This window comes from Coptis chinensis, chromosome 7 (assembly GCF_015680905.1).
Source record: "Coptis chinensis isolate HL-2020 chromosome 7, ASM1568090v1, whole genome shotgun sequence".
Classification (NCBI taxonomy): Eukaryota; Viridiplantae; Streptophyta; class Magnoliopsida; order Ranunculales; family Ranunculaceae; genus Coptis; species Coptis chinensis.
The window spans coordinates 51,627,861-51,649,203 of record NC_141462.1 but is presented as its reverse complement, the minus strand read 5'-3'; the positions used below and the strand labels follow the sequence as shown (position 1 = coordinate 51,649,203).

The 21,343-nt window shown below is 35.5% G+C and overlaps 1 protein-coding gene and 1 pseudogene across 4 annotated transcripts; both read left to right on the top strand.

Annotated features, from left to right (window-relative positions):
* The first annotated feature begins 3,026 nt into the window (after positions 1–3,026).
* On the top strand, positions 3,027–5,869 carry LOC147487857 (uncharacterized; annotated as a pseudogene). Its single transcript, XR_015202803.1, has 7 exons — positions 3,027–3,053; positions 3,165–3,335; positions 3,520–3,588; positions 3,776–3,871; positions 4,020–4,120; positions 4,205–4,400; positions 5,009–5,869. The product of XR_015202803.1 is annotated as an uncharacterized LOC147487857 (transcript).
* Positions 5,870–6,666: 797 nt separating this feature from the next.
* On the top strand, positions 6,667–13,795 carry LOC147487856 (uncharacterized). 3 transcript variants are annotated; one of them, XR_015202094.1, is made up of 3 exons: positions 6,667–6,773; positions 9,477–11,225; positions 12,284–13,795. XR_015202094.1 is itself a non-coding variant. In XM_086572604.1 (2 exons), the coding sequence occupies exon 2, from the start codon at positions 9,492–9,494 to the stop codon at positions 11,172–11,174; it is 1,683 nt and encodes a 560-aa protein (XP_086428730.1). In that variant the 5' UTR covers positions 6,667–6,773; positions 9,477–9,491; the 3' UTR covers positions 11,175–11,252. The 3 variants fall into 3 exon arrangements, 2 of the variants coding, with proteins under 2 accessions (XP_086428730.1, XP_086428731.1); XM_086572604.1 differs by lacking the exon at positions 12,284–13,795 and having other exon boundaries at positions 9,477–11,252; XM_086572605.1 differs by lacking the exon at positions 12,284–13,795 and having other exon boundaries at positions 6,683–6,773; positions 9,432–11,252.
* Positions 13,796–21,343: the final 7,548 nt, after the last annotated feature.

Sequence of the window (21,343 nt, the reverse complement as noted above, 5' to 3'; positions counted from 1 at the left end):
ACATCGAATGTTCATACCCAAAGGACTGTAAACATTGAATGTTCATACCCAATCAATGTTTATACCCAAGGACTATGAACATCGAACCGAACATTGAATGTTCATACCCAATCAATGTTTATACCCAAGGACTATGAACATCGAACCGAACAAACCGAACATTGAATGTTCATACCCAAAGGACTATGAACGTTGAATGTTCATATCCAAGGACTATGAACATCGAATGTTCATACCCAATCAATGTTCATACCCAAAGGACTATGAACATTGAATGTTCATACCCAATCAATGTTCATACCTAAGGACTATGAGCAATCAATATTCATACCTACCAATTGAACAAAATTTAAAAGTAGTCATGAACAATGATTGTTCATGTTTGATGTATGAACATTTTTTATGTATGAACAATGATTTTTCATACTCCCGAATAGGTATGAACAATCCATGTTCATAACTGGATCAATGTTCATACCTATTGGATCATTGTTCATAGCTCCAATAGGTATGAACACTCATTGTTCATAGCTAATGTTTGTAATTGGGGGTATGAACAATGAGTGTTCACACCTGCTTAAAGGTATGAACAATGATTGTTCATACTAAGTACATTAGGTCGTTTCGTCTAGGCCGGGCCGTTAATTATTTCGCGTCAGGGGTATACTTGACATTTTATCCACCCGATCCGTTTTTTATTTCGCGTCAAGGGTATACTTGACCTTTCATCTACCCGGTCCTTGTGAGTTACGGAAAAAAAAAAAATGTGTCATTGAGACTTACGTTTTCGGCAGTTTTGTCCTTGAGAGTCACTCCCTGTATATTTATTACACTTTGAGATGGCATCATGTATTCCAATGCAAACTTAATGTTTTTGTCATGTTTAATCATCTAAAAGCCACACACACACACACACACACACACACACACACACACACACACACATATATATATATATATATATATATATATATTTTTTTTTTTTTTTTGGCAAACCTGTTTTAAATGAGATCAGTAACTCTTTGATGCTGGCGGGGTTCGAGCCCTAGATCTCTGGTATCATCACCCAAAGGTTTTACTGACTTTGCTAGTCGGCACCTACAAAAGAAATGTGTAGGCATGCCTGTTTTTAAAGATATCAGCAACTCAATAGCGTGTAGCAGGGTTCAAACCCTAGACCTCTGGTATCATCACCCAAATATTTTACCAACTAAGCTAGAAGGCACTTTACGAAAAAATGCATGGGCAAGCCTATTTTTAAAGAGATCAGTAACTCAATAGTGTGTAGCGGGATTCGAACCCCATAGCTCTAGTATCATCACCCAAATGTTTTACCAACTAAGCTAGAAGGCATTAACAAAATATGTGGGCAAATCTGTTTTTAAAGAGATTAGTAACTCAATAGTGTGTAGCGGGGTTCGAACTCCAGACCTCTAGTATCATCATCCAGAGGTGTTACCTACCAACTAAGCTAGAAGGCACGTAATATCATTTTCATATAGACCAAGTTGGCAAAAATATTGAGATCCGTATCAATTAGCATCAAGTCTCTCAACTTAGCATACCTTTGACAATCTTAAAGCTATCTTTTGCCAAACCATAATTTCAACGTAAAACTCAAGACTTCGAACAAAGTGTGAGTGTGTAGGAATAGTAGCCTTAATAGGAGTGTTGACTGTTGTGCCCCTCATACATTGTTTCCAAGAAAGGTGTGGCATGGGTCGGTTCGGTTCAGTTTTGGATTAAAACTGTTATCCGAATCGCTCTAATTGGTTTAGGTATTACAAGAACCAAACCAACCCTACATCTTATGGTTAACCGACTTACAACCAGACCAACACCTTATGGTTAACCAATCTGCAACTAAACCAATATATTTTACAAAACCAAAAATTAACCCGAACTAATAATTTTATGGTTAACTGTCTTTAACCGTAACCAAACCAACATTATGGAAGAATAATCAAATAGCTTTTAAGTAGATATATATATCAACTTTTAGTAATTTTGGTAGTAATATGGTTTAGTTCGGTTATTTTCGATTTATAATTCTAAAAACCGTTGACCGAACCAATCCTATTGGTATTCTATTTTTTTAAACCGATCCGAACCAACCCAACTCATGCGGTTCGGTTTGTTCCGGTTAAATGGTTTTGTGACACCCCCTAATTGTTGCCAACTAATTTTTTCCCGCTGGTATCTCGGTGAAAAATTTAAGAATGCCGCCGAAATTCCAGTTTCCCACTCAAAATTTAGAGACCGTAATCTGCGAACTCTTGAGTTCGATTTACAAAAGTCTCCCAAAAAACCACTTGGTTCGTGTCACCCTCCCCTTTGTCTGTCTGTACCCCCCTCTTTTCTGGTTTTTTCCCTCTCTTCGCCTCCAACATCTCCCAATCTCTCCTCTCTGTCCTGCCGATACCTTCTCTGTCTCTCAACTTCTCCATCAACTCCTCTCTCTCATTCTCATCACGGACTAATCTCTCACTCTCGTCTCTCTAACCCACTCCAAATTAATCAACACAGACCTAGAAAACACAAAAAAGAAGAAGGCAGATTTTGTGTAAGTTTTATTCCTCTTACAAACTCTTCAATTCAGTGTACTGATTACTGAGTTAATTTAATAAGTTGGAGTTCTTTGCATTGAAGTATCCAGTGATGGGGTATAATTATTTTAGTGATACTTGATGTTTTTTGATAGTTTTAGAACTTGGGGTGTTTGATATTTTTTCGTTTTCATGATGAGAAGTTTGTGTAGTGAAAGAACAAGTGGTGTTGTTATAGCTGTGCAGAAATCATAAGAAGAGTGGCCGGCTATTTTGTCTCCTGAGCAATTTCGGCTTTTGAGGGCAAAAGGGACCGAGTAAGCTTACCTCTTTTTTTTTTGAGCTTTGGGTGTGTTTTAATTTGATGTGAATTTTGATTTATCTAGAATAGACACACATTTTGCGTAGCAATCTTTCAAATCCATTCTTGTGCATCATTTCGATGCAGGAATAATGCACTGTTAGTTAATTCCCAATGTCATGGATGGGGACCAATTCTGTTACGGTGTAATTCAGATTTCATTTTGGTTAACTTGCTTTAGAGCAAGTTGGTCATGGATGGGGACCAATTCTGTTACGGTGTAATTGAGCTTTCATTCTGGTCAACTTGCTTTATAGCAAGTTGGCCCTTCCTACTACTTTCCTTCAATCCATGGTGCTTGTTGTCGTCGAAGAAGCAGCACAATAAGAGCCGCAAGTGGCAACAAGAATTACTACTACTCATTGAATGTCAGTAGAAATGCAACACTGCGGGAATTCAAGTCCTCTTACCGAAAACTCGCTCGTCAGGTACAATTAATTAACAATCATTTTTTCTTTGCTGCCATGCGTCATGATCTCTACGTGTTTGTGTTTATGTCCCAATATGTTTACTACTTTGTACTATCTCCGCTTGCATTCCTTCTGTTGTTTTACTCTTTGCATCACTATTAAGCTTCCTTTACTATTATGTCTTTTGCTTTGTTGAACACAGTATCATCCAGATATGAACAAGAGCCCTGGCTCCGAAGATAAGCTTAAGGAGATCAGTGTTGCTTACGTGGTGCTCTTTCTTCTTCTTTACACTTTTCATTGTTCTACTCAAAATTCATCCTTTAACTCAGACTCATATACTCTCTTCCAACTCACTCAAGTACTAATTATTATTTTTTTGTGTCATGTCTTAAGTTTTACTCATACTACTTTCATTTCCTTTGTTTTTCGTATATTGTAATGAAGCCTTTATGTAGGTTTTATCAGACGATGAAAAGAGATCTTTGTATGACCGCTTTGGTGAGCCTGGTGTACAGGGATAGCATGATGGATCTGATTTCAATTCACAGGGGGTAAGAGCCCATTCAAAAACCACTCTGTACTTTCCCCAATACCTAAATTTATAAATTACGGTAATAAATTCTTTTCATACTCAACTTCGTTATGGTACACTGGAAGGTAAACAACTTTCATATCCATGTATTATAAAATTACAATCAGGTGGACCCTTTTGATGTCTTTGATACATACTTTGGAGAATCTGGTTCATTTTTTGGAGGAAGCAGTTTCAGAAACAATCCCAACCAAAGTCCTGATATCCGGTAACCCTTCACTTATCATTTATCGAACCTTCATCTTTTAACAGGTATTTTAATTCCTCTCTAATTCATCTTGAAATGTTATAGGTATGATCTGTCTTTGAGCTTCGAAGAGTCAATTTTCAGAGGACAGAAGAACATTGAAGTTTCCTGTTTTGAAACTTGTGATCATTGCAATGGGAGTGGTGCAAAATCCAGCAGTTGTGTAAAATCTTGTGTGGATTGTGGGGGTAGAGGAGGGGTAATGAAAAGTCAGAGGACACCATTTGGTGTGATGTCACAGGTAACTTATGAGAGTTGTAATATGCAGATTTTTCTCGTTTATTTTTTTCGTAAGGATGCTGAAGTTTGTTCCTGTGGTCCCATCACTGAAACTGGCTTGAGTTGCGCAAAATGAAGGGACAAACAGAGACCATAAGAGACAAACATAGGAGTATCAGTAATTAGACTGTATAACATATGCCTGTCGAAAAAGTAAAGACACATAAGGAAATAAGATTAATTAGACTTTGATGGTTACTCTCTCTGCTGGTGGGTAATATTGGTAGAAGCAGTATAAACATATAAAAAGGCAGCCTTCATACCACAGTCTAATACACGAGTAGGTGATTGGAAAAGACTAGTCGAGTAACTATGCAGTTACAGGTTTTTCTCCTATAAGATAAAAGTTCCAACACAACTGTTTCTTAAATATGTCCAAATCAATTTTCACTTTATTCGATGTTGTTATTCGTGTTATTGAACCTTATTAAACTCTTGCTGTGCTATAAAGGATATCTTGTTTTTCTACTCTAAATGTACTCCCAATATAGTTAATATGTGATGTTATTCACAACATTGAAAATTTATGTTATTTACTCAACTTTCTCGTATATGTCATGTGTTATCTAGGTGTCCACTTGTTCAAAATGTGGTGGTGATGGAAAAATAATAACTGATTATTGTTGAAGATGTGATGGGCAAGGAAAAGTGCAATTGAAGCGAAGTATCAAAGTAGTTATCCCACCTGGTGTTAATGATGGAGCAACAATGAAAGTTCAAGGAGAAGGGAACATTGATAAAGAAAGGCTTGCATTTGAGTCCTATTCTATGATTCACATCATCATCATCATGCAAATGAAATAATTAGTAGAAATCACCCAGAGCGACATTCTACCCTTCTTAGAAGTGGACCGAAAGAAAATTATTGAGGATTTAGATTCTTAAGTTCTGATCACAAGTACGGATTTGCTACCCGAAAGTTCTAACGGTGTCAATTTTTCCTAATGATCTTATTAACTTCATGCGATCCAATTCAAAAATCTTCAGAGTGACCTTCTTCCCTTTACTTGAGGATTGTGATAAGTACCGGGTTCTCTGAAATGAGAGAATACCACATTATATATTAAGTGTATTCTGAAATTGCACGAGTGCCCTTTGTGCTATTACATGCTGTACACGTAAAGTGCAACTACATATAATAACACTAACTCCAATAGTATTGGTACTTCTAATACCTTCTCTATTGCCCTGTCATTTATCAATTATTTCATTGCAAAATAAACATTTATCATATTAGATTTTTCATGGACCTATATATTTTTATGTATACCCTCTATTATCTGAAGTGTTAGTAAAGGGTGCACTCAATGCCTTTTTATGACTCTTTGCCGTTTAGGGTTTAGGGTTGTTGATTGTAATAATTGAATGATAGTCAATGTAACCACTTATTTGCTGATGAACGCTGGTCACATGATTTTCTTGTTCTATGGGCATAGCAGGTGACCTTTATTTGTTCGTTAATGTCAAAGAAAAACATGGAGTTGGGAGGGAGGGTCTTAATCTTTACTCCAAGATTAGCATTGATTACACTGAGGCTATACTAGGGACTTCATTGAGGTAATCTCATGCTTCATTTTCTCTTCCCACCACAAGTAGTTTTACCAGTTTAATAGGGACAAGTCGGTAATTGTAGTCGAAATGGATGTAATAGCATTAGGGCACGGTCGGGTAGAGAAGTCCTAAAATCTCTTGGATCGGGTGCTTAAAAAAGAAATAAAAAGGATTGTAATAGTTAAGAAGGCGCTCTAGTTTTCAAGGAAAATAGAGATAATTTTAAGTGTTCTTTGTTTTGTTCCAGATTCACGATTTTCTATTCACGACTTGGTTTTGGTTTCATCGTTCACGATTTTGTGGTCTCAAGAATGTCAATATGATAATCGACTTTATACATAGTTGGAATGGTAATTGATATGGCCATACATGAGGGCGCTAGCGATGGTTCTAAGTTTCAAAGTTCAAGTCTTACTCTCATAGCAATGAGAATTGAAATGCATCTTTTTTTTTTTTTTTTTTTTTGCTAAATGATCATATCTTATTGAATGGATATTTTTCGCCTCTCTAGCTATATAAAGTAATGGCACGATTGATATTTTGTTCGGAACATGCACCATGAGTCCATGATGTATAGGCTATCATTTCTATAGAATTATAGATGCTATATGCATGTTTCGGGAATAAAATATGTTTATGCATGCTTTCATCATAGTGATGGGGGGTTTTTTTGTTTTAGAGAGCCGGAAGCCATAGATTGTGGAAACAAATTTTTTGGACGATGTGCTGCATAGACTTACCCATCATACGACAGAGATTGTATGGTTTTTGCTCTTTAAATTAGGTAAGTTATTCTTCTACACTTTTTAATAAATTTTGTTTATTTCTTCTGATGAAGTTTTTAAAATTTGTTTTTGAATTGGGTTGGATATTTGGTAAAAGGAAAACATATTTCTTTTGGTATGCAACAAACTTGAGAAATGTGATAGATAGTACTCATGATTAGAATCCCGAGAGTCAAATGAGTGTTATGGGAGACAAGAAGCTTCGTTGAGGCATCCCAAGGGCTTAAAATTCAAGGTGGGTGGTTCAGAGATTGAAATTCAGATTTTCAAAAATCACATGGTGGGGATTGATTGTTTTTGTTCCTTTCAACTTATGAAAGAAAAAAAGTTATTGCATGTGTATCAAAACTCCATTTTTGACGTTTGCACTTTGCACTATAAGGGTCCTTCAAATGATTGAAGAGTTGATTAACATATACACTCTCTTTGGTGGTTGTGAAGCATCTATATTTGATATTATATTAGCATCTATTATGCTATACTTATGGGTCTTATGTGTAAACATAAAATTACATGTCTTCTTAATTCTTCTGGTTTATTGTCCATTTTCATGTTAAGAACAACGCGAAAGTACTTTTTGAATATATATTGTTCCATGTTGTTATGTTCTTTTCCAGAAATGATATGATACGTGCTTTAGTGGGACTAAAAGTTTTATTTCTTGTCTTGTTGTGTATTTTTTTTGCTAGTTAAGTTGCTTTCTATATTATAGAATGGATTAAGATAAGAGAAGATTACAAGGTTTCCTAGAATGATTCCCAAGTTTAGTGTAACAATAAGTAGACTACAAGACATTTAATTTCTTAGGCATTCAGGAAAATCTTGAGTAAACAACATTAGGGTCCTCCCACATATAGATTTGTAGGGGTTTCTCTTCATACAAAACAAACACATCTTTTTGCAATTTTGCTACCTGTTTTGCAGCAAAGTTGGCTTCTCCATGTATGTATATCATACAAAACTTGAGTTTCATCCGACATTGCTTTCACCGTGTAGCAATCTCTAGTTCCTAAGGGATCATAATTGAACCGAATGCACAAACAAAGAGTCAGACTCTACCCACACTGATACACGCCCTTTCTCTATAGCAAGTTCAATATTTTCAAGTATAGCCACGACCTCAGCTCGAAACTTACTAGTAACCCCCAATCCATTGCTCCCATCGTCCCATTTTTTTGGTTTGTTGAGACCATTTTATATGATATTTTTTATTTAGAATTAGATAATTGGAAACACTACTCATTTATTATATAAAGAAAAGAAGTGAGTGCACATCCTCAAATATAGATCAATTCAACTTTTCAAAGTGAAGGAAATTCTTCCCTCATTTTTTTTTCGAACTGGGTGTCCGGGCTAGCTTACATGCACCTCGACTAATCCCGGGGCCCTGGTTGGAAATTCGACCAGATACTGCCTCACCAGTGGCCTTGAGGGGAATCGAACTGGTGACCATTGGAGAGCAAACCCAAGGCCAAACCAACCGTGCTACCCCTTAAGGTAAAGCTAGAAAACTGTTAAAAGAAAATCAGTATATTGCTTATTCATGTTTTTCCTAATAAGCAAAAGATATTAATTCTTAAAACCAAAAAAGATTACAGTCCTTCCCCAAGGCCTCATAACCACCCCCACCCACAATACTACAAGTGCAGTAACCAGTACAAATCAACGAGATAACACCTATGACCCAAACCCCAGTCTCTGCGTTCTAGCTCCCTCAGCTTAGAAACTGGAATCATAAATCAGTGAATTTGCAACTGGAATCATAAACCAGTGAATTTCCAACTGGAATAAAGTAAAAACGTCCCTTACGTCACGGTGCAAAATGACTAGATTATAACTCCTGAATCCTGATATTAGTTAAATTACAAAGTTGTCCAGAATTGAAATGAAAAACCAGTAACAAGGTCCCATAAAAAAAATTGTTGTCCATCAACAAGACAACTACTCTCAAAACTAGGGCTGTCAATGGATTCCCTGGATCATAGTGAGGGTGATCTAAGATACACTCTGATCCTAACACAATAAGAACTTGTAGTTTGTACAATCCAAATACAATCATCAAAACAGGATCAAAATCTACAGATAAGCATAGCTCTGAACCAATTTTTTACATATTTAGTTTACTAAAGAGAATGGGTCAGTACGGAGTGGATTAAGGTTGATTTGAATTTGATCCCTTAATGAATGGATCACAAATTCACGATAGATCCAAATCCGAGCCAAGAACCAAATATGTTGATCCAAACCAAACTTTACAAGATTTGATTTATGGGGCCACAAATTGAAACAGTGTACCACATTACCACTACTGAGGAATTTTAAAGAAGATACATTATAAGTTTCCTTACATTAAACTGTTCACATTAAAAAATTTGCGTGTACTTTTGAACATATTGGCAGACTACTATAGTTTTCTCTATAAAGGTTATAAATAAAGCGAGTAGCTCTCACGGGTTTGCAATCTTTGCATTAATTTCTAAGTGTGTTTCTTCCTGGTTACGGATTATTTTTCTTCTTTTTTCTTTCTTTTTGTTGTGGATTGAAAAATCGATCTTCTCTTTATTCAATGGTGTGTAATTTTCAAATCTTAGAGTGTTACTGCAGTTCTTTATGGATGTTTGATAATTCTTACAATTTCTTTTCCGATTCATTTCCAGATGTGATTGAACTTACCCAGTGTTTTCATATGCTCATCACTATAGATTGAAGAGGCATTTATGGACACGAAAACAGGAGAAGGGGAGGAGCCACACTGTAGCTTGAACAATGACAAAGAATTAGCAGAAAAGCTTATTTCAGAGACTGCTTCGTCTAAATTCAAATTTTTGCTAGGAAGGGTAAAAGCAGAAAAACAATTGCCATCTGATTCCAAGCAACAACTTATCAGTAAAAGATGCATACAGCAGTCATTACTTCAAAGTGAACACGTAGCAGACCATAGAATCCCCAAATATCTACGTTTTGTAAGTCTGGATGAGAAATTTCTCCAGCATTGCTTGGATTTGGTAGAATTTAGAGCAGCCAACTCTTTAAGTATGATCTGTAGTCCAGCAGTACCGTGCAATGTTGCTGTGAACCTGAGGTCTTCAAAACAGGTTTTCTATGACAACCATTTGGAGCCACATCGAAACATGAGAAGAAATAGAAGTGATTTGGGTAATTTTGTTGTTCATTGCCCATCAGCAACCCGGAGTGGACAGTGGATTTTGAAAACTGTTAATGAGAATGAGTGTGGGAAAAACGTATTGAACGATTCATTACTTTGCCATTTGGGGGCTTTAGGTAGTAATGTGATGGGGAGAGTGGGACTGATTGATGTTAAAGGAACAAAAGACTCCGGTTTTATGAGCTTTCCTTCTAGACCCAGTCTTAGGTCACTGCAGAAGCCAGAGACAGGAACAGTGTATGTTGAGAATCCAAGAAGTGGATCGAAATCATTAAATAAACACATTTTTGCTATCTCAAATGGTGTCTCTACATCTTCAGACCAGTCATTGTCTTCCTCAGCCACTTTTTCTCAAGGTACACTTCAGCATGAGTGGGAGAATGGAGTTCCGTACTTTAAGTACTCGGTAGATGATCAAAGAGTAGTTTATGTTTCTAAAACTGTGGAGTCTGAATTTTCTGAAAATATGCCTCTTGATTGTGTATATTTATTCTATAAGAAAAAGGTTGGTGGAAAGGAAAAGGGAATTTGTGATAAGTCATTGGATCTTGTTGGAAAGATGAATGTAACAAGTTCTTTGACCCTCTGCGCAGACTCTGACAATTCGAAAGTGATGGAAACCCAATGGGTTTTATTTGGTGCTGATGCAAAAGAGTTTGGGAACATTGCATGTTCAAATCATATCCTTGGCAAAACTAAAGTGTCAGTAAGCAAAATGGTAGATGTGTTCAGGCCAAAGCATTTGCCCAAGCATAAATCGTGCACTCAATTTGGTACAGAAAGCTATGTGCGTGAGCATTTTTCTTGGGAGGCAGATACATCAAGCAATGTTGGTAGGTTGGGTGCCAAGATATTTCAAGCAGGCCCACCTAATGTTGAGCTTGCTGCCATTGTTCTAAGAGAAGAAGCCCATGGCAGTCATCAAGAAACAGTAGTTGGAGGTTGGGGATTGAAATTTCTTCAGAAAGCACGGGTTGGATGTGCTAATACTTCTCAAGTAGCACCTGTTTCTTCTGAGCCTTCACAGGAAAGTAGACTTAGAGATATGGGTGATTGCTCTACAAGCATGAATGTTATAATTCCAGCTGGTGCTCACGGTGGTCCCGGAACCAGAAATGGCGGCCCATCTAGTCTTACTGAGAGATGGCGGTCTGGTGGACATTGTGACTGTGGCGGTTGGGATATTGGTTGCCCTCTTACAGTTCTCACCAGCCGACCAAGTAAAGAAATATGAACTAATACCAATGTAGAAGGGGAACACAATTTGCTAGATCTAATAATAGAGGTAATTCCATCTACCTATTTAACTTTAGTCTGATTTCATTACACTAGTGGATGGTTTCCATAATCAACTTAGAAAAGGTAGCTGCTGGTTACTTATTGCGCATTTTTCATTTATTTCTTAACCAAAACTTCTAGTCTTCTTTTTGATAGCAAAGAAGTATGTCATTTTAGAGAGAATTCACAGCTCAAACATATCCTAGTTTCGAAATAATCAAGTCATGTCTCATTTGGATAAATGTAGAAAAAACTATAGCATTGACAAGTTAGCTAGAAAACTATCGTGTTATCTTTTTATGTGCATGAACTTGTTTTGGGAAATATGTCTAGTAATGAACAAAGAGTTTCTTAAAAATTTCTTGGGTGTTTTATATAACGTTTGTAACATACTTTTAGATGGTGGTTTTGTTTGGAACTGACATGAATCTTAAGATAGTTTTTGGAGGCCTGAAAGTATAGTAAAATCAGTTTTTGAGCAATTATGACTTATAGGTTTATTGTGCATCACTAGGGCTGATATTTGGAACTTGTTGTACCTATTTTTAAATGATTTAAGCAGTTGGTTTCCTTATTTGTAAACATAATGAGATTTATACATTATTGTTTTCGGATTCTCTTTATTGTTGGAGGAATTTTATGCTTGGATGTCGTGGAGACTGTTTTGTGCTATAGAGTTCCAAGGTGAGTTCTAGATAAGTTCTCTTACTGAAATGGGACAATTATATCATAACGAATGTTTGTTGAACTTGTTGAAAATGTTTTCATTGTGCTAGTGTTGGATATGCCCTGGGGATTATATATGATGTTTTGAATATGAATATTATCTAAAGTGTGAATAATGATTATTTTGAGCACGGTTCTGTAGGGCAATTATGCTTTTGGTTAAGAGCTACGTAAGGCTTGATTATAATCTTGAAAGATTGGATACGTAGGTAATGTTCTAAAAAACGCTAGGCGGTAGTTGTCAGTAGGAGAGCGCCTAGACGGTTTTAATTAATTTTTTAAATATATATATATAATTTATTTATTTATTTATTTATTTTTTCTCTCTGGATAGAACAGGTTATTTGATATGTGACAAGACCTCAAGGCTTAGCTTGATATCAAAGTTGTTGGAATTTAAATATAAGACATGAGAAAAGGACAAGTGACAAATAGAAGCAAACAAACACAGTAGTAGTGTAGTACGTACACTTGCTAAAAACAATGAATAGTGGCGCACAACGCACTGTTCCATCAACAATTATGGAATAGTGGGTACAGATTCGTTAGTCGCACTATGGTTTACTTGTGAGGATTGTTTAATTTGACCTCAGCTATTTTAAGAGAAGAAAAAAAAAAGAGAAGAAAAAAAGAGAGCAGAATTGGAGAGAACTCAGAGAAGAAATACATACCGACAGAATTGTTTGTTGAAGAAGAAGAGCAGCAACAGCAGCACCGAGAAGAAGAAGAAGAAGAGCAGCAGTTGATTTTTTGTTGAAGAAGAGAACCCAATTGTTTGTTTCTAAATGCCCTATTGGGCTTTTTTTTAACTAAATTTAAATTGGGCCTGTAGGATTTTAAATTTAATTGGGCTTGTAACAAATTGGGCTAAAAAAACAAACTGGACTTTCTAAATCGTCCAGCTCCGCCTAGACCGATTAATCCGCCGCCTAGTCCCGATTAAACGGTCCACCATTTTATCAACCGTTTAGGGTGAAAATCAGTACGGCTAGGCGCCACCTAGACGGCCGCCTAGACTGTTTTTTAGAACACTGTACGTAGGCAGCCTTATGTGAAAGTGTAGCCGCTATAGTACATTTTATATATTTAGTTTTTGCGACCAATATATGTGTGCAATGGATGTAGTATTTGTAAATAAATTTGTATTTTACGTATAAGTCAAGAAACTATATGTTTCTACTTAAACGAGAAATTATCACGTGAGTCTCGAAAAGTAAGAGGAACTACTGGTCTTGATGTAGGGTTAAATAGTATTGTTGTATGCTTTTAAACTGTTTAAACTAAACGGTGGTCATGTGGTATTATATTTATATGTGATGGCGATCACACTTGGATTTTGTGGAAATTTAATATTTATTAGTGGTGGTGTTACAACGGAAACCTCTAGGTTCCAAGATACGAAAATTGAAATAGATAAAGCTTATATGGATATTGAACAATGGGTATTGAATGGTATACCATAATGAAGTTTGTATTATTTGATATATTGATTATTGGGTATTAAACAATATACCCTCTTGGAGCTTGTAGTGATATTGGTTTCACTTTAGTTTTATTTTGATATGATTCATTGGTTCCTTGAGAATAATAGTATGCTTGTGTGTAAATCCCTAGTCCGCTACGACTCGTTTGATATGAAAGTCATGTAATGACTGATTTTATTGTATGAAAATTCCTCGGGTGAATTTTCTGGGGGTGTAGTTAACATGGTAAAATTCTTAGCTTGCTTGATCACGAAATTCCTTAGCTGTATTCCCTGAGGTGTGATTATATATATTAGCTCAAGTGTGGTTGTTAGCCCAAGAGTGGCTGTTGTGATATTTATGATATGATTTAGCACGCGAATGCATAGATCCAAATTCTTAGCGCTCGCGGAGCCCGAGTCGATATCCCTACCGAGATGGTTTCCTCATTCTTGAGAGTGGGAGTCGGTTATGGTGAAGACACAAATGGATATATGTGTCAGTCATAGCAGTGTGTAGAGGTGACTATTGTGGTCACGACTAGGGATATTTGTGTGTAATATTATAATGAATTCAGATATGTAGTTAAGTGTGAATTATTATAAATGTTAACTAGTTTCACTTGTTTAAAATATGTTTTGTAGAATGGTAAGTATACTAACTTTCTTGTAGGGGTGTACCATATACAGATTTTTGAACAAGGTAAATCTATTTTATTTGCTGATTAATTTTGAAAAAAAATGACGTCTCACACTGTGTAGAGGAACTAACTGTCCTGATGTAAGTTATATAATGCTTTTAGTAGATTTTAGATGCGCTAGAGAAACTAATGCCTTTCGAGAGAAGGAACTAAATTGTTTTGAGGCGTGAGAGTTATTTAACTGTTCTGGTATTCGTTGAGACGGTTAAGTAGTTAGGTTGAGCAATAAAATATATATTGTTATGATTTCCAGGTTATGACAAGATTTAAGTTTATGAAATGTAAAAAATACAGAAGAGATTTTGTCGAAATTTTTGTAGGATTCTTTTGTTTTTGTTTAGTTTGGGTTTTGCTTGGTTGTCTCATATCACGTTCTGAGTTTCGTAATAACTGTAAATGCTATGTGTCTTTGGTATTCAGGCATTACAAAATTTGGGGCGTGACAGATTCTTTTTGAAGATGGCTTGTAATTCATTGTGATTTTCTTTTCCCTCTAGTTCTATGTTTTTCTGCAACTAATTTCACTCTTTTTTCAACCTATGTTTTTGGAAGACTACATGAGACATTGCTAATCACAATGATTGAAATACAAAAAGATAAACAAAAATGTGAGAGTTGAAATATGAGGGATAATTTTTTTTCTTGTAGTGGGGAGGGCTAATCAAAAGGGGGGAGGTGTCTAAATTTAACCCAAAAAAATATTGAACTAAAGCTTCCTATGATATTGTGGTAGTACTTTCTTGGGTTGCTTATTTCAATTATAATTGTAGCGGAAGCAGTTTATTATATTGTTAAATGCGTCATGTGACTATTCATAGTTTTTTATAATCTTGAATCATACAAGAAACTTATGTCATTACATAAGACATACTTATGTTCACGACATAATACTTGTTAAATTGTTGTATATATTGATCTGGCATGGGGATTATTTATTGGTTGCATATATCAAGGCATCATGTTTTTGTTGATGAACGTATGTTAACTCTCGGGGCTAGTCGAGTTGTTGGCAGGTTAAATTTCCTAGCCTACATCTTCATCACTAGAAGCTCAAGATTTAATGGTCTTTTGTGTTCTTCTTTGTAAATATAACACTTTATAGATTGTGCCATTGATTTTTAGTCGACGATTTTAAAAATTAAAGATGTGTTGTTTTTTTTCATCCTTTTACAGTTTAATTTGGTGTGTTTTTTCTTATAGCAGTTTGAGGCATCTAATGTTAGTACATGTTATGAACACATTTTTATCAATAGCACATTTTGTGTAGTATTTCTAATTACTGTTTTATTGTGGTGATTAATTTGGTTATTTTAGATCTTTGTGTTTCTACTGAACTATTTTTTATTGAATGCAATTACTCCTCTACTCTTGATGATGTTAGTTCAAATATTTGTATAACCATATTCTAAGGATTTTATTTACAAATCCGTTATGGATTGAAGCTGCATACCTTAATAATTATTATGATTGGTATCCAACAAAAAAATGTTTTTCATCCGAAAAAAAAAAAAAAAAGGGTCATCTCGTAGCTGTTGGATTTTGCAACTGGGGAGGGGTTGGGGTTGGGTTGGGTTTAATACTAACTGCAACTAGTAATGGGGGGTAAGTCTAACTAACTAACCCTTAAAAGAATGTGGATTGGTTATATAGAGTTTCGATGTTTACTATAGGTTAGGTAACTTATTTGGTTTAACTGTGTATCTCGATGTGGTGGAGGTGGATTTGGCTTTATTTACAAATATAAGGATTTAACTATTGTGAGTGTTTCAACAACTGGGCGAGGACAAGTGGCGTATTTCGAGGCTAATTTATTGTGGAGAAAGCTTCAAAAGAAGAGTTACACCAGGAAGACTCAAAAGCTTCAAAAGAAGACTCAACATGCTACAATTACATCTTTCAATTCCTCTTAATATGATGGGGCAAGAACCATCATAAATTAGCCTTAATATTAAGCCTAGATGGGGCAAGAACCAGGAAGCTAATGGCCCTTAAGCTCACGTTTGGAGTGAAGACAATTCCTCTTAATATGTTGTGGTTATGACAGAACATGTAGCATACATTGGTGTAGTTTTTATTCATACATGCCCAAATTCTAATGTCATTTCATATGACATACTTAAGTTTATGAGAAAATAACTAGCGTAACTTAAAGTATGATGAATATATTGTCATAAGTTGGATGTAGATATGTAAGGTGATATTTATAATCTCAATATTATCAATTATACTTAGATTGATTTTTTCTTGGTAAAATAATTTATTTATTATGCGTCATATAGCAATAAGGGCAGTTGACATTAGAATATGCCCATTTTTGTTGCATTATATGTTTTTTTTTGCTAAAGAAAACTTGATGTGGCATTAAAATAGGAAGGAAAAGCTAGGGCGTTGATAGGGATGTAGACGGATAGTTTCGGATTCGGATATGCCTACATCCGAATCCGACCAGATGTATAAAATAATATATGATTCGGATATCGGATAATATCCGATCCGATCACTAAACATGGGCTTTCTGGGCTTTCATGATTTCGTGATGGCCTTTCGTAATTTCATGGACCTTATCACCTGATAAGGTCCAAATCATGCTCTAAATTAACCTGTTAAACAAAGTAACAAACCACCTGTCAAAAGCTAAATTAACATTAACATAGCAGCAGTTTATCAGTTCATGCTTCATTGAGTTCATTCACAAAATCAACCTGTTAAACAAACTTCAATAGTTCAACCTCTTAATTAAGAAAATACTTCTAACTAAAGAAAATACACTCATAACCTATTACAAACATAGAAATCTATTACAAACTAGTGATCATCTCTATTACATAAACATAGAAATCTGGCCCTTGCCCATACAACACTTTTCGCATCCAAAACGGTTCCAATCAATTAACACATTAACACCTGCATAGAGGTAAAATCACGACCAACTCATTTAGAGATTATATTTGAAAATAAATAATTAAATACTTCACGAAAACATAAAGAAACATATGTATCACTAATTACTTAAAAAGGTAGACAAGATATAAATTAACCTTACTAGTCTTATTCTTACCTTGTTTCATAGTGTCGAGACTAAAAGTTGTTCTATCACAAGTCAAGCATCCAAGCCAACAACAATCGGTACTAATGCATAAATGAATTAAGATATAAAGAAAGTTAGACATGATGTAATTCTTGAATATAAATATATTCTTAAATAAAGTTTAAGAGAAGGAAGTTACCATTAAGTTTAGGCAACCAATCCTTCAAACATACCAACGCCTCCACAGAATCAACACCCAATGATGAACGAGAGTCGGTAATTATTTTACCACAGAACTAAATGCAGATTCTGAAGCAACACTCGACACAGGAACTGCTAGAATGTCATGTGCCATCCTTGCTAATATAGGAAACTTCGGACCATTGTTTTTCCACCAAACCAATATGTCACAACCTTTCCCATTAGCATCAAATGGAAATAAATCTTCTTCTAGATACTTCTCCAACTCTGTTTTCGGAACTTTTGAACTTTCCGAATGTTGTTTCGTGAAATTTTGGAAACCTTCATCCATCTTAGAACTCCCTTGGTCACCAGAAAATGAATTCAACATACTAGAAGATGATCTGACATCAACCATAGAAGAATCGGACATTGCATACATGGTGTACAACTCATTCAAAGATTTTTTCACATCTTCTTCTTCTTTAGACTCCTTACCATAAATCATAGTAAAAGCATACTCAATAAACTCCATCTTATAGCAAGAATCAAGTATAACACCAAAACTCACCAATAAATTACATTCGCTCCAATATTTATCAAAATTTTCTTTCATAGCCTTTGCCATATCACGGATATAATAAAAATCAGAGTCTAACCACTCAAGAATATCATGATGAATATCACAAACATATTTAAAATGCAAATTTGCAGTTGGGTATTGGACGCAGGAGAAATGAAGTGTAGCATCATTGAAAACTTTCAAACACTCACAAATTTTAGTTCCCATTTCCCACTCTTCAGGAGAAGGTAAATGCTTATAGTCGGAAGCTAACTCTACCAAGCGCTCAAAGGCTCTACGCACTCGGATGGCACTACAGAGCATGTCATAAGTAGAGTTCCATCTTGTAAGAACATCCATAGAAACCCCTTTCCCAGTTAACCTTGTTTGAGCTAATGCATTCAAAAACTTTTCATGCCTACTCTGAGAATTCTTGCCATACCTAGCACTCTCTCGAATCTTAACAATAAAAGGAGAAATCACATTCAATCCATCTTGCACAATAAGATTTAAAATATGGGCACTACATCTTATATGAAACAAACTACCATCAAGACATATTATTGTTAGAAGCATTATCAATGGTTATGGCAAATAACTTTCTATCAACATTCCATGCCAACGCTTGAGCCTTGATAACCTCACTAAGAACAACACCACTATGTGGTGTAGGGACAGTAAGATAAGCAATGATTTTTTTTCGCAACACCCACTCATCATCAATATAATGACAAGTAACATAACAATAACCAATATTTTGATAGTCAGGGGTCCACATATCAGTTGTAAAACTAACTTTTGATGGCAACTTATCAAAAAAATCTTGTAACTCAGTTCTTGACTCATTGTAAAGTTGCATGACATCCTCTCGAATAGTGGTTCTTGAGACCCATTTGAACATAGGACAAATACCATTTATGAAAACTCTAAAGTATTCATGCTCAGCCATAAGAAAAGGGTAATTATGCTTAGCAACCATACGTGCAAAGTCAAGTCTACTTGTACGTGGGTCATATTTCCAACTTGCTAATTTTGGAGCTTCATTTGTGCTAAATGAATTACACAAAAGCTTTTGACCCGAAGTAGAACGTTTCTTTATCTTGCAAGCTTTCAAATGATTTCTCAAATGCGTAGTACCCAACTTACTACTAGGATCAAAACTCTTTTTGCAATGTTTACAATAAGCTTTAGAGGTTCCATCTCCTAATTTTTTAATTTGAAACTCTAGCCACACTTTTGAACGTTTACCTTTCAATGGATCAGCACTTTCAGCAAGAGCTATTTCTTCATCTGACGATATACTAGCAGCAGCAGTATCGACATCAATAGGCGTAGGCTCGTTGATAGGCGTATGGCTCACACTACCACTAGGTGAAGGAGCTGATGCATCACTGCTTGGGGTTGGGGTAGCCATTTCCACCTACATAATACAATAAATAGAGTCAATATTAAAGACACAGACTTACAGACAACACTTTTAGAAACATCTTGAGAAAAAACTGTTCATTGTACATATTACAGAAGTATCGCCAAAAATGCCATTCACTTTTTTTAGCACCAGACAACTAATAAAACAAGTTGAGGTAAGTAGGTAACTCCTAGGGACAATTCTATCAACACATCTAATTCCAGAACAATGCTAAAGAAGCCCAAGTGCACAACCATCTTCGACAATTGACCAAATGCATATTGTGATAGTAACTTTATACAATTTAGAGTGGACCTTCCTATTGATATTGTAAGACTAACAATATCACATATTGGATGATATGTTTACTAACAGTAGCATACCCTTTTTCTGATGATATAATTGTGTATAGTCTTATATATATAGCCAACTTACTAGGGACCATCATCAAAACAAAAATCACTCGAAAATGTCTTAACACTGTGAGATAGTGAACACTGAACACTTTCTCTCATGGTTAATAATTCTTGGACTCATTCCAGATTAAAAAAAATGTGAGTAGATCATAACACAGAATAAGTACGTCCCTAATTGTGCATGATTGCGATTCAATTCGGGACTCTTGTATAATTTAAAAAAAAAAAAAACTGGGAAGCACATCAAATATCTGTCATTTAAGGTGAACTACCACTATGAGTATGTTTACCTTGTCTGGAGAATTCAGAAAATACTCAAATTTGTAGTCAAATTTAACAACAACAATTTTGTCTAATTGCAGACTTCATAAGTTTATATTATTGAAGAAGAGACCGAATCATAGAGGAAAAGCATAAATTGATGGAACCATAGATGAAAATTGTGGTCTTATACTCTTATGCGGCTGGGCACTAATGCTTTCGTGTAAAGAAAGCACTTGTTGGGTCAAAACTCAAAATCTGGGAGTGGTCCACATGTTTGATTTGGGAGCATAGTCCAGCTTTTCATTTACTTGAGTGTATTCGAACTTTCGAAGTGTGGGTGATTAAAGACACAGGCGAATATTGTTTTAAAAAGAAAGAAGATTTGAGAAGATTTGAGAATTTGACATACCTTTGCGTGGTGGTGCTTTGAGGAAGAAGAAGAGGAGCGGTGGTGCCTAGTGGTGCGCTGAGAATTTGAGATTTGAAAATTTGGGATTTGAGAAGAGGAGTGGTGGTTGCGGCGTTGAGATTAGGTTTGAGTCTTTGAGAAAGAAAAAAAACCCTAAACTAAATTAAATTTGTATTTGTATTTTATAGTTTTAATATAATAATATATTTATATTAATTAAATCGGATTCGGATATTATCCGATGGATAGTACCAGCATCCGTATCCGTATCCGAAATCTGTTCGGATGTGAAAATTTATCCGAATCCGAATCTGATATCCGAAAATTTCGGATAATATCCTATTTTTCGAATACGAATACGAATCGGATTTGGATATTCGGCTATCCATTTGTACCCCTAGGCGTTGAGGATCAACATCTGAAAAAATAACACCAAAATTATGTTAGTGTCTTGTTTTTTCAATTTAGTGTCATGAGACCAAACTTGGTGTGGCATTAACAAAGATTGTACTTATGTGATTACAAATTGCGTAATATAAGTATTTGCCATTCCAAATTATATATAGGTACTTAGCGTCTTTAGGTGGAGGCAAATACATGGGTTTGTCTCTACCAATTCGGATTTTACCAAAATTCCATATCTAGGTAGAGACAAATCTAGCCTCAAACCACTATATTCGCATTTGTATTCGCAAATTTGACATTTCGTTTGCGGATACGGCGCGACTTTGGCAATGTCGTGTGAGTATTCTTTTGACTTTTCAACTTATAGGGGCGACTTTGGGACTGTCGCGAGGGTTTTCTTTCAACAAATTATTGCCACTTTTTTGGCCAAAAGAATTTTTAAATAATTAAAAAACTAACTTGGGGCCCACTTTTAACAAAAAATAATTATAAAATAAAATTGGGTTCCACTCTTTATTTCATTTGGTTGCTACCACCTAGAGTTGGGGACGGTTTGTGAGTGAC